Raw genomic sequence first — 18,263 nt, 5'->3', positions numbered from 1 at the left:
AACCATAGCTGCCCCCATACCCTGCAGTGACAAGCAGTCCCTTTCTCTTGTAGGTGTCAACAGAGCTGGAAAGAAAACCTGAATTTACTCTCCCCTGGTAGTGACAAGGTGATACTCTACTTCTCATGTGTGACCATTGTCACAGTATGATAGTTAAAACATAAAGCTTAAATAATATCTACAGTCTTAGAATAGTTAAAGGTCCTAGATTTTGATTGGAAAACCACACACAATCTCAGGTATGAAGAAAATCTCACCTTTCAGGCAAAAAGACAACAGACACCATCATGATGATAGAGATAGACGCAGGATGATAGAGATGCTAGAATTAGCTGACAAAGATCTTGAAGTAACAGTCATAAAAATGCTTCCACAAACAATTACAAACTCTTTTGTTGTTGTTGTTGTTGTTTTCTGTTTTTAGATGGCTATCATGACATTGCTCAGGCTGGTTTTGAACTCCTAGGCTTATGGGATCCTCCTGCCTCAGTCTCTGTAAGTGCTGGAGCTTTGGGGTTATGCCACCATACAAAGGAAGTAAAAAAAAATAGTGTGTCTCAGCCAAGAAATTGAGGAAATAAAGGATTAAATGGAAATACTAGAACTAAAAACATAATAGTTCAGATAAACTCAAAAGGTGGATTCAACCAGAGATAGCTGGTGCTTAGTAAGCGTGGCTAACAGAATTGACTGTACAGGCAGAGTATGTTGTTATGACCATGAATGTGGCTTAATACTTGCCATCATATTGTAAATACATCATTATATCTTGCTGTTTAAATAACTCCTTTGACATAATTGTGTTGTGTATTTAAAATAGGTACCCACATAAAACATTTCAGTTCAAAGTAACACCATGGCTGGAACAAAGGGCCTGTATCCCTGTATGAGACCATATGTGAATCTGAGTCAGAGATGCAATTCATAGTACTAGGTTTTGAGGGAGATCTTAGCAATTGACATGTATACAAAAAAGTCAACTTGGGAAGCAGGAAGTTTAGAAAAACATGTCAAGTAAGGGATGTTTGAAAAACCTAGAAATGTTTACCTTGTGTGTTTATCTATCTGAAGGGGTTCTTACTTAGAGAAGGAATTGTTTTCCTTGTTCTGTGTTCTAACTAAGTTATTTAGAAATGCTAGTAGTTCCAGGAAAGCATTTTTAGAAAATAAATTTTAGTTATAGATGAAATTTTATTGTTTGTGGAAGTGTTTGAATTAATTAACAATCAATCCTAGAAAGCCAGCCTATATCTACTTTCTGCATTGTGTTGAGTTTTCAGAGACTGAGTGGTGTGTAGGTGTGTGCATGCATATGTGTGTGTGTGTGGATGCATATCAGGTATACTTACTGTGTCTGTGTCAAGCTGCTGGCAAGGTGTTTCTGCCTGGCTTCACTCTTAAGGACCTGGACATAGTCTCTAGTATCCTCAATAATTCTCCCAGCTCTGGTATGTTTTGATATATTATGGCCATCCTATGAATTCTCTTAATGAAATCCACCTAGCTAAAAGTGCTCATTAACTCAGCATGTACTTCATTGCTCTGACCTTTCTTGAGTCTACCTTTGATTGTACATTCTTGCTCGATTTTCCTGGATAGCACTGCTCTGTGACAAACACCAGTGGAGATGGAGCAGGAGTCCCTGTCTCGGCACCTGGAGATTGGACCTGGAGGGAATGTGGTTGGCTTCAGGACTTCTGGTTCTTCCCTTCCACATTGAGGTGCTGCTAACCTCCTCATGCACTATGCTTTGAATGGTCTCATCTCCATTCCTATTCTCACCCCTAGCTGCTTGGGGAAAGAGGCAGGTCTTCTGTTCCAAAGAGGACAGGATCATAATCAAATGATAATCTTAGTTCACTTACTTGGCTTGTGTAGAAATCATGTCCTGCACTTTAAAGGAGAGATTGGTATTAAAATTTCAGTGCATCTCACAGCATCCTTCACACATCATAAAGCCTTGTTTTTACCCCTTCTCTGTTTAATTCCTCCTTTTCCACTCCTCTGGAGTGATATATAGATCTTTTTCTCCCTTTCAGTTTCTCTAAGAAATTTTGATTTAGAGTCCAAGCCTCCTTGCCCCTTCCCCTTGCCCTGTGTCCTGCAGAGACATTTTCCTAAAGTGCTTAGAGAAAATTGATTATACCAGACATGTGACATTTTTCATTTGTCCTTTTTTAGCAATCAGGTCCCAGCCTCTTAGAGGGAAAAAGGCCAGGAGCGAAATGCATGTGTTTGCATTAGTAGTTCAATTTATGTCCTGGATCTATACTGAGGACAAGCCTAACTTATTCATTTACAGCTTCTTTTATTGCAGAAAAAGGAGTGGACGTGGGATGAAAACAAGATGCTGGTGATGCAGGACCCTATTTACAGGTAAGAGTCCAGCCCAGTGCTCAGGAGGATGCTGAGTCCCAGGGTTCTTCGGCTGTCCCCCAGAGCCATCTGATATGTCAGATGGATATAAATAAACCTCTACTGCTTGTCCTTTCATAGGCCTGCTATTTCTATAGATATAAGTACAAGAACTATTCTGCCTTATCTTTAAGATTGAAAGGAAAGTTTTTCTGGCCATTAATTGCCCTATTTAAGGGAACTATGAAGAATTTCTTCTTGGTTATTAATCTAGATCTCTGAGTTGTAATTGGAGAATTGTCCTAACTGAAATTCCATAATAGTTCATAATGAAGAGTGAGATAACTGAATTAGCCCATTCTCCCATGCTACAATTTCCGTCGTCTCTTCCACCTTTTGGAGCATAGGCACATGCTCAATTTCCAGTGCTATATCTATGCCCAATCTCCAGTGCTATGACCTGAATGTTAGGTTTTTTCAAAATTTGTATGTTGAAATGTTTTTTGGTTTGGAATTGGTGTGTGTATGTGTGTGTTTGTTTTTGTGGGTATAAAGGTTTGATCTCACAACTTCAAGCTTTCTCAGCTTTCTTGGCTGGCATTCTGGAGACATACCACTTTGGCTTTTTTCTGGTTATTTTGAAAAAGGAATGTCATGAGCTTTTCTTCCCATGTTAGACTCAAACTATGATCTTGGGCATTAGCCACCTGGCCTAGCTGGTGTTAAAATTTTCAGTAGTCAAGCTGATAATGTTAGAAGGTGGAGTTCTCAGGTGATTAGGCTGTGAGGATCGATCTTTGTATTTTAGGTAAGGATCCTTATAAAGGAGTGGGTGGGGCCCTCCATAGCTTGCCTTTTTCAAAAGCCATGTGAACACTGCTGGTGGGCACCATTTATAACCCAGAAAGTGGGCTTTCATCAGATACTGAAGCTTCTGGTCCTTTTTTCTTGGACCTCCATGCCTTCAGAAATTTGAGAAATAAGCTGGGCACTGGTGTCTCACGCCTGTAATCCTAGCTACTCAGGAGGCTGAGATCTGAGGATCACAGTTCCAATTCAGTCTGGGCAGGAAACTCCATGAGACTCTTATTTCCAATAAACCACTAGAAAACTGGAAGTGGTGCTGTGTCTCAAGTGGTAGAGCTCTCACCTTGAGCTGAAGAGCCCAAGGAAAGTGCCCAAGCCCAGAGTTCAAGCCCCACAACCGACAAAAAAATAAAAAAATAAAAAAAAAGAAATTTGAGAAATAAATTTATATTGTTATGAGCCACTACTTTATGATATTTTTAATCCATGCCGAGGAGCTGATTTCAGTGAGTGAGATTGATATGATTTCTATACATGTTGGATGGCTGCCATCCTAACAACAGCATACGATAAGCTACAGTTTTCTTGGGAAACATGACAGTACCTGGCATCATGGATGTCATTCTTCTGTATTGGATTTCTACAGCCTGAGACCCACCCTACCTCTCCTTGTTTCATTCACTGGATGAATGGCTGATCTTTGGAAATTTAGAGACCTAAGTTAAGGTTTACTTTTAGTTCCCTCTCAAATTATTGCCATGCCTTTGTTGCCAAAGTGGATAAGGATTGGAATTCAGCTGTGAAGTTGGTATTATGGTGGTTCTGCCTTTGAATGGAATTTCCGTTCATTCAGATAAGCAGCAAGTAGTCTTCTGGGTCATTTGGATTACTGAAGTGATTGGTCCTTAGTTCTTGGGGAGTTTCGGTCCAGTGTGGAAACAGACACTGAATATGTCATTGTAGTACTGACAGGCTGAATTTCTTCCTATGTTTCAGTTGCACTTTCAGTGTTTCTTGAAATTATTTTAATGTGTTTCTGGTATGCACATATGAGTGTATCCTTTTAATATGTCACTCTTGACACTGGACTGCAAGACTCTTTTTTTAAAAAAATCCTTTTATTATTCTTTTTTAACACTGGACTGCAAGACTCTTGAAGGGGAGAACTTTCCCTGTTCACCAAGCCCATGCCTGGCCCATTGAAGCATTTAAAAAGTGTGCAATGGCTAGACACTATGGATTGTGCCTGTTATCCCAGCTACTCAGCAAGTGGCGATGGATCATGGTTTGAAGCCAGCCCAGGCAGGAAAGTCCATGAGACTTATCTTAAATTAACCACCTAAAAATTGGAAGTGGATCTGTGGCTCAAAATGATACAGTGCAGCCTTGAGCAAAAAAGCTCTTATTTAGTGCCCAAGATAAATATATTGAAACATATCTGAAAATTAACATAAATTATGGTAATTCACAAGGTAGAACAATTACTTTCTACTTGAGTGATGAAAAAACTTTTAAAGAAATATATTGTCTCAGAACTGGGTTTGAAGAATATAAATAAACCTCTCACCTGCATTTTATAGAAAGGAAAGTTTCTGTTGTTTTTTTAAAAAAACACAAAAATAACATTGGCAACGTGTGTGTGTGTGTGTGTGTGTGTGTATATCTTCCATATATATATATATGATATTTTTGTAGTTTTTCTAATTGTGAAAATATCATACAGAGGGGTTGCAATTATGTGAGCAAGGTAATGAGTACATTTCTTATCAAGCATTGTTGCCTCCTCCTTTGTTTCCCCTTCCCATCTCATCCCATCTCCCCTCCCATGCCCCCCCCACCAGCCACCCCCGTTCCCCCCTCTTCCACCAAAGTTGTAAAGTTCGTTTTTTGACATAATATCTTGTACATCTCATTGCTGCAATGGGTCCACCTGTATCCCTATTTAAACAATTTGTTTTTTCCTTTCCCCTCCCCAAATTATATCAGCATCAAATACAGTGAAAACAGGAGTTATGCCCTGCCAGAGAAACATACAAAGCAACAGAGAAATCAATTTTATAAATATGTTAGAAACAATAGCAAGAAATAAAAAAAAAATGTTTGAGTCCTTATCTTGGGCTTCATTTCGCCTAACATCAACTTAGCTGACCATTGTTGCTTGTCCCAGACATATACTAGTTATTGCAAATAAGGGAAAACATGGGACCTATGTTTCTCTGGGCTTGGCTTACTTCACTTAATATAACTTTTTCCGTCTTTCCATTTTCTAACAAATGGGGCAATGTCTTTTTTTTTGATGGAGGCATAGAATTCCATTGTGTATATATACCACATTTTCTAGATCCGTTCATCTACTGAGGGCCATCTGGGTTGGTTCCATATTTTAGCTATGGTAAATAATGCTGCAACAAACACTGTTGTGTTGGTAACTTTAGTATGGTCTTGTTTGTTAACATTTGGGTAAATGCCCAAAAGTGGGATTGCTGGGTCATAGGGGAGCTCTATGTGGAGTCTTTTGAGGAACCTCCATACTGCTTCCCAAAGTGGTTGAACAAGTTTACATTCCCATCAATAATGCAGTAGAGTTCCCTTCTGTCCACATCCCTTCCAGCATCTGTTGTTATTAGAGTTCTTAATTATAACCATTCTAACACGGGTGAGGTGGTATCTCAATGTTGTTTTGATTTGCATTTCTTTTATGGCTAGGGAAGTTGAGCATTTCTTCATGTGTCTATTGGCCGTCCTTCTTTCCTCTTCAGAGGTTTCTCTGTAAGTCTTTAGCACATTTTTTAAATGGGCAGTTGTTTCTTTGAGGATTTGTTGTTGGGGGATTTAAGTTTTTGAGTTCCAGGTATATTTTAGATGTGAGACCCTTGTTTGTTGTATAGCTAGTGAAGATCTTCTTCCAGTCCGTGGGCTTTCTATTCATCTTGATAGCTATGTCCTTTGCCATGCAGAAGCTCTGCAATTTCATGCAATCCCATTTGTCCAACCTTTCTTTGGTTTGTTGTGTTTCTGGGTCTCTATTAAGAAAATTTTGGCCTGTGCCAAGGAGACCTAGGGTTTCTCCTATTCCATCCTGTAATGTTTTCAGGGTGTCTGCTTTGACTCCAAGGTCTTTGATCCATTTGGAGTTGATTCTGGTGTAGGCTGAGATATAAGGATCTAGCTTTAGTTTTCTACAGATGATTAACCAATTTTGCCAGCACCATTTACTGAAGAGGCTTTCTACCATTCTTTTTTTTTTTTGAGCTCCCTTATCGAAAATTAGATAGCTATAGGCCTGTGGGTTCATTTCTGGGTTTTCAATTCTATTCCATTGGTCCTGAGGTCTGTTCTTGTGCCAGTACCAAGCTGTTTTGATTACTATGGCTTTGCTGTAGAGTTTGAAATTTGGTATTGACATTCCTCCAGCACTGTTCTTTCTGTTAAGGATCGTTTTTGCTATTGAGGATCTTTTATTGTTCCATATGAATTTTTGGATTGCCTCTTCTATTTCCCTGAAGAATGAGGTTGGAATATTGATAGGTATCACATTGAATTTGTAGATAGCTTTGGGAAGTATTGCCATTTTTACTATGTTGATCCTTCCAGTCCAGGCGCGTGGGAGTTTTTGTCACTTTCTAAGTTCTGTTTTGATTTCCTTTTTCAGGTTTTTAAAGTTTTCATCATAGAGGTCCTTCACTTCTTTGGTTAAGTTAACTCCTAGGTATTTTACTTTTTGTTGGGCTATTACAAATGGAGTTTCCTGATTTCAGCCACGCTTTTCTCATTGTTGGCATACAAAAAAGCCATTGATTTTTGAGGGTTAATTTTATACCCTGCTACTTTGCCAAAGTTTTGAATCAGCTTGAGTAATTTGGGAGTGGAGGCCATGGGATTCTTTAAATACAATATCATGTCATCTGTAAAGAGGAAGAGTTTTACTTCATCTTTCTCTATTTGGATCCCTTTTATGTTTGCATCTTATCTTATTGCTGTAGCTAGGCATTCTAATACTAAATTGAAGAGTATTAGGGAGAGTGGACATCCTTGTCTCATTCCGGAGTTAAGAGGAAATGGATTTACTTTTTCACCATTAACTATAATGCTGGCTGTAGGTTTTTCTTTTTTTTTTTTTTAATTTAATTTTATTTTATTTGAGAACATACTGTACAGAGGGGCTACAATTACATGGGCAGGATAATGCATACATTTCTTACCAAGCATTGCAGCCTCCTCCTTTGTTTACCCTTCACCTCCCTTCCCAGCCTCCCCCCTCCCCCCACCCAATTATACCCCCCTCCCCCCCCACACTGACATTGTAAAGTTGGTTTTGACATGACATTTTGTACTTCTCATTGTTGCAACAGGTCCACCTGAATCCTTAAACGACTTGTTTGTCCCCATCTCCTCCACATGTTATACTGACATCAAATATAGTGAAAGCGGGGGTTACACTGTGGGGGAGGGACATACAAAGCAACAAAGAAATAATCTTATAAATGCGTTAGAAACACATGCATGAAAGAAACGAAAACATTAAAATACATATTTAAGGGTTCATTTTCCTAACATCACATTATCTGACCTTTTCCGCTTGACTCATACCTATACTAGATATTGCAAATAAGGGAAACCATGGGACCTATGCTTCTTTGGGCCTGGCTTACTTCACTTAATATAATTTTTTCCAAACCATTCCATTTCCTGACAAATGGGGAAATGTCATTCTTTCTGATGGAGGCATAGAATTCCATTGTGTATATATACCACATTTCCTTGATCCATTCATCTACTGAGGGGCATCTGGGTTGGTTCCATATCTTAGCTATGGTAAATAATGCTGCAATAAACATAGTTGTGCTGGTAGCTTCAGTGTGGTCTTGTTTGTAAACATTTGGGTAAATGCCCAAAAGTGGGATTGCTGGATCATAGGGGAGATCTATGTGAAGACTTTTGAGGAACCTCCATACTGCTTTCCAAAGTGGTTGAACAAGTTTTCATTCCCACCAACAATGAAGTAAGGTTCCTTTCTGTCCACATCCCCTCCAGCATCTGTTGTTGTTAGAGTTCTTGATTTTTGCTGTTCTAACTGGAGTGAGGTGATATCTCAATGTTGTTTTGATTTGCATTTCTTTTATGGCTAGGGATGTTGAACATTTCTTCATGTGTCTATTGGCCATCCTTCTTTCTTCTTCAGAGAAGCTTCTCTTTAAGTCTTTCGCCCACTTATTTATTGGGCAGTTGTTTCTTTGAGGATTTGTTGTTGGGGGATTTAATTTTTTGAGTTCCAAGTATATTTTAGATATGAGACCCTTGTCCGTTGTATGGCTAGTAAAGATCTTCTCCCAGTCGGTGGGCTTTCTATTGATCTTGCTAGCTATGTCATTTGCCCTGCAGAAGCTCTGCAACCTTATGCAATCCCATTTGTCCAACCTTTCTTTGATTTGTTGTGCTTCCGGGTCTCTATTCAGAAAATTTCAGCCTGAGCCAAGGAGACCTAGGGTTTCTCCGATTCTATCCTGTAATGTTTTCAGAGTGTCTGCTTTGACTTCAAGGTCTTTGATCCACTTGGAGTTGATTCTGGTGCAGGGTGATATATAAGGATCTAGCTTTAGTTTTCTACATGTAGTTAACCAATTTTGCCAGCACCATTTACTGAAGAGGCTGTCTTTGTTCCATTCTATTGTTTTAGCTTCCTTATCGAAGATTAGATGGCTATAGGTCTGTAGATTCATTTCTGGGTTTTCAATTCTATTCCATTGGTCCTGAGGTCTGTTCTTATGCCAATACCAAGCTGTTTTGATTACTATGGCTTTATAGTAGAGTTTGAAATTTGGTATTAATATTTCTCCAGCAGTGTTCTTTCCGTTGAGGAGCGTTTTTGCTATTCGGGGTCTTTTATTGTTCCATATGAATTTTTGGATTGCCTCTTCTATTTCCTTGAAGAATGAGGGTGGAATTTTGATAGGTATCGCGATGAATTTGTAGATAGCCTTGGGAAGTATTGCCATTTTCACGATGTTAATCTTGCCAATCCAGGAGCATGGGAGGTTTTGCCATTTTTTAAGTTCTGTGTTGATTTCCTTTTTCAAGATTTTAAAGTTTTCATCATAGAGGTCCTTCACTTCTTTGGTTAAGTTAATTGGTTAATTCCTAGGTATTTAATTTTTTGTGGGGCTATTACAAATGGAGTTGCTTTCCTAATTTCAGCCACACTTTTCTCATTGTTGGCATATAGAAAAGCCATTGATTTTTGGGGGTTAATTTTATAACCTGCTACTTTGTCAAAGTTTTGAATCAGCTTGAGTAATTTGGGAGTGGAGTCTATGGGATTCTTTAAATACAAGATCATGTCATCTGCAAAGAGGGAGAGTTTTATTTCTTCTTTCCCTATTTGGATCCCCTTTATGTCTGCATCTTGTCTTATTTCTGTAGCTAGGCATTCTAATACTAGATTGAAGAGAAGTGGAGAGAGTGGGCATCCTTGTCTTGTTCCTGAGTTAAGAGGAAATGGCTTTAGTTTTTCACCATTGAGTATAATGCTGGCTGTAGGATTGTCATATACAGCCTTTATTGTATTGAGGAATGATCCATGGATTCCTAATTTTTCCAGAATCTTCATCATAAAGGGGTGTTGGATCTTGTCAAATGCTTTTTCTGCATCTATTGAGATAACCATGTGGTTCTTATTCTTGCTCCTGTTGATGTGATGAATAATATTAATTGATTTGCGTATATTGAACCAGCTTTGCATCCCTGAAATGAATCCTGTTTGATCATGGTGTATGATTTTTTGGATGAATTGTTGAAGTCGATTGGCCAAAATTTTGTTGAGAAGTTTTGCATCAATGTTCATCAAAGAAATGGGTCTATAGTTCTCTTTCTTTGATGAGTCTCTGCCTGGTTTTGGGATGAGGGTTATGATGGCTTCATAGAATGTGTTCGGTAGTGAGCTTTCTCTTTCAATTTCATTGAAGAGTTGGAGGAGTATTGGTGTGAGCTCTGCTTTGAAGGCCTTTTAAAATTCCGCTGTAAAACCATCTGGTCCTGGACTTTTCTTAGCTGGGAGGTCTCTTATTGCTGTTTCTATTTCAATGCTTGATATGGGCCTGTTAAGCTGGTTTAACTCATCTTGGTTTAGTTTTGGCATGTCAATATTTGCTAGGAAAAGGTCCATTTCTGTCAAGTTCTCAAACTTATTAGCATAAAGTTTTGAGAAGTATTCCCTTATAATGTTCTGAATCTTGGTTGTTTCTGTGGTGATGTTTCCATTCTCAACTCTGAGTTTATTAATTTGGGTGTGTTCTCTCCTTTTTCTGATAAGGTTTGCTAAGGGTCTGTCAATTTTGTTAAGTTTTTCGAAGAACCAACTCTTTGTTTTGTTGATTCTTTCTATAGTTTTTTTGGATTCTAATTCATTTAATTCTGATTTAATTTTGATTATTTCTTTCCGTCTACTGGATTGGGGTTTTTCTTGCTGCTCTTTTTCAAGGAGGTTTAGATGTGTCATTAAATTGCTAGTTTCCGATCTCTCCAATTTGTTGATGTAGGAGCTCAGAGCTATAAACCTGCCTCTGAGTACTGCCTTTGCTGTGTCCCAGAGGAGCTGGTAATTTGTGTGTTCATTTTTGTTGAATAGCATGAACATTTGAATTTCCTTTCTAATCTCTTCCATGACCCACTCATGATTCAGCAGTGTGTTGTTCAGCCTCCATGTGATACCGGACTTTCTTTGGTGGCTTTTGGTGTTGAGTTCTAATTTTATTCCCTTGTGGTCAGAGAGAATGCAAGGTATAACTTCAATGTTTCTGAATTTAGACAAGTTTGCTTTGTGGCCTAAAATGTGGTCTATTTTAGAAAACGTTCCATGTGCTGCTGAGAAGAACGTGTATTCTGATACTGCTGGGTGAAATGTTCGGTAAATGTCTGTTAAGTCTAGTTGATCTATGCAGCTGTTTAGATCTGTGGTTTCTCTGTTGAGTTTTTGCCGAGTTGATCTATCTAGTGGGGAGAGTGGTGTGTTAAAATCCCCAACAATTAATGTCTTTGGATCTATATGGGATCTGAGGGAAAGTAGTGTTTCTTTTTATAAATTTGGGTGCTCCATTGTTTGGTGAATAGATATTTAGAATTGTAATATCCTCCTGAAGGAGAGATCCTTTAATTAGTATGTAGCAACCTTCTTTATCTCTTCTCACGAATTTTAATTTGAAGTCTATTTTATCTTATATTAGGATTGCAACTCCCGCCTGTTTATGAGGGCCATTTGCTTGGTAGATTTTGTTCCAGCCTTTAACATTGAAAATGTGTTTGTTTTTACGGGCAAGATGTGACTCCTGCAGGCAGCAGATAGAAGGGTCTTGTTTTTTAATCCAACTAGACAGTCTATGTCGCTTAATTGGAGAGTTCAGTCCGTTAACGTTAAGAGATAGGACTGAGAGGTATTTGGGAGTTCCTGCCATGTTATCCACCTTCTTGGGGGCTGCGAAAACTGGGTTCTTCCTAAGGTTCTTGGATTCTCAGTTTGGGTGCAGTTTCTTGGCCTTTGTTGCGGTCTTGTTGGTTTTCTATGTGTAGGACATCTTTAAGAATCTTTTGTAGGGCTGGTTTGGTGGAGATGTATTGTTTCAATTTTTCTTTGCTATGGAAGGTTTTTATTTGGCCTTCAGTTATGAAGGAGAGTTTAGCTGGGTACAGTATTCTTGGTTGATAGTTGTTTGTTTTTAGGGCATGGCATACATCATTCCAGGCTCTTCTTGCTTTGATTGTCTCTGCTGAGAAATCTGAGGTGATTCTAATTGGTTTCCCTTTATAGGTGATTACCCTTTTCTCCTTGACAGCTTTAAGGATCTTTTCCTTGGTCTGAGTTGATCCTGTGTGGATTATAATGTGATGGTGGGATGTCCTATTCTGGTCTGGTCTATTTGGGGTTCTAAAAGCTTCTTGTATCTGAATAGGCCTATCTTTTTGTATGTTTGGGAAGTTCTCTGCTAGGATCCTTTTAAACAAATTTCCTAGACCATTAACTTCTGTTTCTAGGTGCTCCTCTACACCCATTATCCTTTGATTGGGCCTTCTGATGGTGTCTTCCAGGTGTTGGATATACCTATCATATTTCTTGGACTTGTCTTGGATGGTTGTATGTTCTTTCTCTATAATATCTATGCTGTCTTCAATCCCTGAGATTCGATCTTCTGCGTGGTCTGACCTGCTGTCAAGACTCTCTACTTTGTTTTTTATCTCTTTTCCTTCTAATTGGTCAGCTTTGATGGCTTCAAGTTCTTTGTTGAAGCTCTGTTTTAGGTCTTGTATGAATTTCTTTACTTCCTTAATTTGGTGTTCAGTGTTTGTTCTCAAATCACTTAGTTGATTGGTTATGGTTTCTTTGGACTCCCATTCCTTCTGTTGGGTTCCATTCAGCATTCCCTTTGTGGTCTCCCTGACTTCCTTCAGCTCTTTGTTAATGGATTCCATGAATGCCTTTAATGATCTTTGTGTATTCTCTACCTGGTCTCTCAATTCCTGAATTACTCTTTGATTAGCTTCCTCCCGTCTGTGGGATTCCTGCAGTTCTCTTTCTTCCCGTTCGTGGTATTCCTGCAGTTCTCTTTGAGTGTTCTCTGCCTGCTCACGCCATTCCTCCCTTTTTCTTTGAGTATTCTCAAGTTGTTCACGCAAATCCTGTATCAGTTTTTGAGTAGCTTCCTCACGCTTATGATATTCCTGTATAAACTTCTGGGATGCCTCCTCTCTCTCCCTATCACGCTCATACAGAGTCCTTTGTACATTTTCAAACTTCTCATTTATCATGTTTGCTATTAGTGTTTGTAGAGCTATTTGGGAACTCTCCTCTGGATTATTCTTTATCTGTTCTAATCCCTGATTATCAAGATTGGGAATTGAGATACCCGAATTTGCCATTTTTCTTGTGTTTTTCCGGCTTACTCTGCCCATTTGAGATGAAGATTGCACCAGTTTTGTGCTATAACACTATCTTAAGGCAACCATCAACCAAAGTTTGCGTTTGTACAGTCAATAGTCTACAGATACAATCTAGTTCAACAGATACATCTATTCAACATCAAACAACTATATGTTAAAGGACTTCGAACCGCAGAAAAGAATTTGGAAGACCAGAAATTATTAGGATTAGGGAGAGATGTGGGTAAAAAATAGGAATAGATTGGTGTGGGGAGGCACAGGGAGAGTTAACTATGTCCTAATCACAATGCAGGAAATGGGTTGGGTAGAATGCAAGTAGAGAGAGAGAGAAAAAGAAGAGACGGAAAGGGGAATGAAGAGAGACCAGAAAAAAAATAGAAACGTAAAAATTAATGTTATTATAGAGGTTAAAAGACCGTCTATTTAGAGAGGAATGTGAATATGTTCAGAGAAGGGGAGGGACATAGAGGAGATGTGAAAAACTTTAAGGATGGGAAAGGGAGAAGAAAAGATCAGAAGTTCAGTAGAGCTAGACAAAAAACAAAAAGATAATTAAGAAAGAAAGAAAAAGAGAAAGAAGACAAGAAAGGAAAATGCTCATTCACATATTCCTAAAATAAAAATTAGAAGATGAAAAAAAAAAAGTTACTGGAAAACAATTATTTTTTCAGAAGAGGCAAAAATTAAAGATTAATAAAAGTTTTAGAAGGGAAAAATATATATATATAAGGTAACAAAAAACAAAAAACAAGCAAAAAAAAAGAAAAGAAGAAGAAGAAGAAAAAAAAGAAAAAAGAAAAAAAAGTCTTTTGATTTTTTTTTTTTGGGGGGGGAGGAGTGGGAAGAATCCTGTATCTCCCTTTTGTCTGTAACCAGTCTCTTGTTGGAGTCTCTGGTCAGCTTGAGGTCCTGTGGCTTGATTGGTTTCTTAAGTCGGTTTGTTGGAAGAGGCAGAAAAATGCTCTGCTTTACCCAAGATTTTGTGATCCCCCTCCCAGGTTAGTTTTCTGGGAGGGTGATCTGCTTTGAGAATCACAAAAGAGGGGGATGTGGTGATGAGGCTAGGTTCTGGGTAGAGTTGAGGCCTTTCAACAAACAGTAGCTTTTCCCTGGGGCTATTTTGTGATAAAGCTCACAGCGCCCAGCCTGGAGCCATTCTCAGGGTTTCTGTTTTTCAATTGATTGTGGTGGCTGCTAGAGGGAGGGGCAGCCTCTGGCTCTGGTTACCCAGTGCAGCAAGGCTCTCCAATGGCTGGCGCCTGAGCTGGGTGACTTTTCCCTGGATGGAGCTGAGTCTGGCAGGTCACTTCGCCGTTAAGTTCTTGTGACCTGCTAAATGACTCGTTTTATTCCAAGGCCTGAGCTGGAGCTAGCAGCTCCTCCGAGCTTTGTCGGTATCCAAGATGGAGATCACCGGTGCTGGGGGGGGGAGGGGTGGCCTTCCCTCCTCTGTTCCCTGAGAAGGAGTGAGGACGTCGGGCTTGTACTCACGCCGAGTCTTGGATCCTGGGTCGTCTCTGGTCTGCAAACAGCAGGATGAAGATGTCCGCTCCTTGTCGGTTCTTGTTGGTGTTGAGTAGAATCTGCTTGTCTGCTGCGTCTGGCTCCTTCGTCCCGGACTCTCTGTGGCTGTAGGTTTTTCATATACAGCCTTTATTGTATTGAGGAATGTTCCCTGGATTCCTAGTTTTTCCAGTACCTACATCATAAAGGGCTGTTGGATTTTGTCAAATGCTTTTTCTGTATCTATTGAGATAACCATGTGAGTCTATTCCTTGCTCCTGTTGATGTGATGAATTATATTAATTGATTTACATATATTGAACCAGCTTTGCATCCCTGAAATGAATCCTGTTTAATTATGGTGTATGATCTTTTTGGATTAATTGTTGTAGTCGATTGGCCAAAACTTCGTTGAGAAGTTTTGCATCAATGTTCAACAGAGAAATGGGTCTATGGTTCTCTTTCTTTGATGAGTCCCTGCCTTGTTTTGGGATCAGGGTTTTGATGGCTGCACAGAAAGTGTTCGGTAGTGAACTTTCTCTTTCAATTTCATTGAAGAGGAGTATTTGTGTGAGCTCTGCTTTGAAGGCCTTGTTAGAATTCTACTGTAAATCCATCTGTTCCTGGGCTTTTCTTAGATGGGAGGTCTCTTATTGCTGTTTCTATTTCAATGCTTGATATGGGCCTGTTAAGTTGGTTTAACTCATCTTGGTTTAGTTTTGGCATGTCGATATTTGCTAGGAAAAGATTCATTTCTACCAGGTTCTCAAACTTATTAGCATAAAGGTTTTAGAACAATTCCCTTATAATGTTCTGAATCTTGGTTGTTTCTGTGGTGATGTTTTCATTCTCATCTCTGGTTTGTTTATTTGGGTATGTTCTCTTCTTTTTCTGATAAGATTTGCTAAGGGTCTGTCAATTTCATTAATTTTTTTGAAGACCCAAGTCTTTGTTTTGTTGATTCTTTCTATGTTTTTTTTGGAATCTAATTTGTTTAATTCTGATTTAATTTTAGTTATTTCTTTCTGTCTACTGGATTGGGGTTTATCTTGCTGCTCTTTTTCAAGGAGGCTCAGATGTCTCATTAAATTGTTAGTTTCAGATCTCTCCAATTTGTTGATGTAGGAATTCAGAGCTATAGACTTGCCTCTGAGTGCTTCCTTTGCTTTGTCCCAGAGAAGCTATTAATTTGTGTGTTCATTTTTGTTGAATATCATGAACATTTGAATTTCCTTTCCAATCTCTTCCATGACCCACTGGTCGTTCACCAGTGTGTTGTTCAGCCTCCATGTGTTACAGGACTTTCTTTGGTGGCTTTTGGTGTTCAGTACTAATTTTATTCCCTTGTGGTCAGAGAGAATGCAAGGTATTACTTCAATGTTTCTGAAGTTGGACAAGTTTGCTTTGTGACTTAAAATGTGGTCTGTTTTGGAAAATATTCTGTGTGCTGCTGAGAAGAACATGCTGCTGGGTAAAATATTTGGTAGATGTCTGTTAAATCTAGTTGATCTATGCAGTTGTTTTAGATCTGTGGTTTCTCTGTGGAGTTTTTGCCGAGTTGATCTATCATGTGGGGATAGTGTTGTGTTAAAGTCCCCAACAATTAATGTTTTTGGATCTAAGTAGATTTGAGGGAAAGTAGTGTTTCTTGGATAAATTTGTGTTTCTCCATTGTTTGGCAAATAGATATTTAGAATTATAATATCCTCCTAGAGGAGAGATCGCTTAATTAGTATGTAGTGACCTCCTTTATCTCTCGTCACTAGTTTTAATTTGAAGTCTGTTTTTTCTGATATTAGGATTGCAACTCCTGCCTGTTTATGGGGGCCATTTGCTTGATAGATTTTATTCCAGCCTTTCACTTTCAAAATATGCTTGTTTTTAGGGGCAAGGTGTGACTCCTGAAGGCATCAGATAGAAGGATCTTGCTTTTTAATCCAACTAGACAGTCTATATCGCTTAATTGGACAGTTAAGTACCGACAGAGTGTTTGGTAGTTCTTGTCATGTTATCCACCTTCTTGGGGCTGCGACAACTGGGTTCTCAGTTTCGATGCGGTTTCTTGGCCTTTATTGTAGTCTTATATATGATATTTATTTATCAGTGTGATGTATATACATATATAATATGTGATTTACATTATATATTTATGAATATATTTCTCTTTGTGGTGTACTGCTCATGAGTTTGAATTTTGCCTTTTTCTGGTTGTAAGAAAATGGTTTTCCTAAAGCTTTCATATGTCCCATATAAGCTGCTGATTTGTAAACAGTAACTTTACTGAGGCATAACGGTATACAAAAATTGAACATCTTTAAAGTGAATAATTTTGACACATGTACAGTCATGGAATCATCACCTCAGTCAAAATGGTGAATGTGTGTGCTTGTACCTTTACATAATCCTCTGACTTTACCCTTCTGGACTCTCCAGCTGAACCCCTAATTTTATTACATTTTGAGTTCTTTATACATTCTCAACATAAATCCTTTCTCAGATTTATGGTTTATAAGTCTTTTAATCCTCAAATGTAACTTTTTAAAGTAGAGTCTTTTAAAGAGCAAAATTAAAAAAAAAAAGAGAGACACGGTCTTTATAATTAGTTTGGACTATCCTTGAACTCATCCTCCTCCTGCCTCAGCTTTTGAGAACTGCGATTATAAACATCTGTCATCATGCCCAAATTATTAAATGTTGATGAAGTGTGCTATTTCAGTTTTTTAATTGCCTGGATTGTGCTTTGATATCATACCTACACAACTGGTACCTAACTCAAGGCCCTGGATTTTCTGTTTTCAGTGAAGTGTGTGATGGTTTTATGTTTAAGCGTGTAAGACAAGCTGATTCAGAATTTTGTGTCTCCATATTGTGCTGAGATTGAATCTAGGGTCTTGTACCTAGATATTCTACCATTGTGCTACATCCCCAATGATTCAACATTTTTTTTAGCATGATGTGAAGAATGGATAAAAATAATGTTCCTCTTCTGCCTACACATACCCCTTCTCCTTCTACCAATAGATATGCAGGTTGTTGTATCCTCTTACTGGAAAACTATTATTTACCCACTGATGTGTCTTTGCATCTTTGTTAAAAATCAGGCAATGTGTATGGCTAATTTCTGGATCCTTTATTCTACTCATCTATTTATTTTGAAACTAGGTTGTAATAATCCTCCAACATTTTCTCCTTTATCAAGGTTTCTTTCAGTTACTATTAGTTTGGTATATCTGTTTCCATCTATTTAGTTTTAGGTAAATATATTTAGATAAATATATTAAGGTGAGGTACACCAATTTTTAAAAAATTATTTAAATATTTCTTTGGTCTCAAAACTCACACAGTTGTCTCTATAGGTATCATTTTAATCTATCAAAAGCTAGCAACCTGCACTTATGAACAAACAACTGAACTTTAGTTAGTGCACTTTTAGATATTTTTTCCTGTGAAATTGTGGTATTTTTGTCTGTGTATCTCTGTGTGTGGGTAGATAAAAGAGATTTTCTTCTAAATTGTATATGTTCCATTTTACCATCAGTGAGAACAGCTGTCATGGTTATAAAATGGTAACACATATAAGCTTTCCATGGATACCATTATTTTTCTGTCCTTATGAAACTATGCTGGATTAAATCAGTTGCTCTGGTAAAGAACACATAATTGCTAATGGC

At 38.3% G+C, this 18,263-nt stretch overlaps 1 protein-coding gene across 6 annotated transcripts in view; it reads left to right on the top strand.

Annotated features, from left to right (window-relative positions):
- Nucleotides 1–18,263, top strand: part of LOC138812193 (carboxyl-terminal PDZ ligand of neuronal nitric oxide synthase protein) — a 342,407-nt gene that overhangs the window by 223,950 nt on the left and 100,194 nt on the right. For 3 of the 6 annotated variants that reach the window (XM_070000193.1, XM_070000187.1, XM_070000190.1), the window contains exon 4: nucleotides 2,318–2,376. In XM_070000193.1, the coding sequence (XP_069856294.1) occupies nucleotides 2,318–2,376 (59 nt within the window). Of the gene's footprint in view, nucleotides 1–2,302; nucleotides 2,377–18,263 lie in introns of all 6 variants that reach the window. The other 3 variants (XM_070000188.1, XM_070000186.1, XM_070000189.1) reach the window with 1 other exon arrangement.

Source organism: Dipodomys merriami, unplaced genomic scaffold (genome assembly GCF_024711535.1).
Source record: "Dipodomys merriami isolate MVZ:Mamm:240054 unplaced genomic scaffold, mDipMer1.0.p SCAF_56, whole genome shotgun sequence".
Lineage (NCBI taxonomy): Eukaryota > Metazoa > Chordata > Mammalia > Rodentia > Heteromyidae > Dipodomys > Dipodomys merriami.
This window is presented reverse-complemented; position numbering and strand designations above follow the sequence as displayed.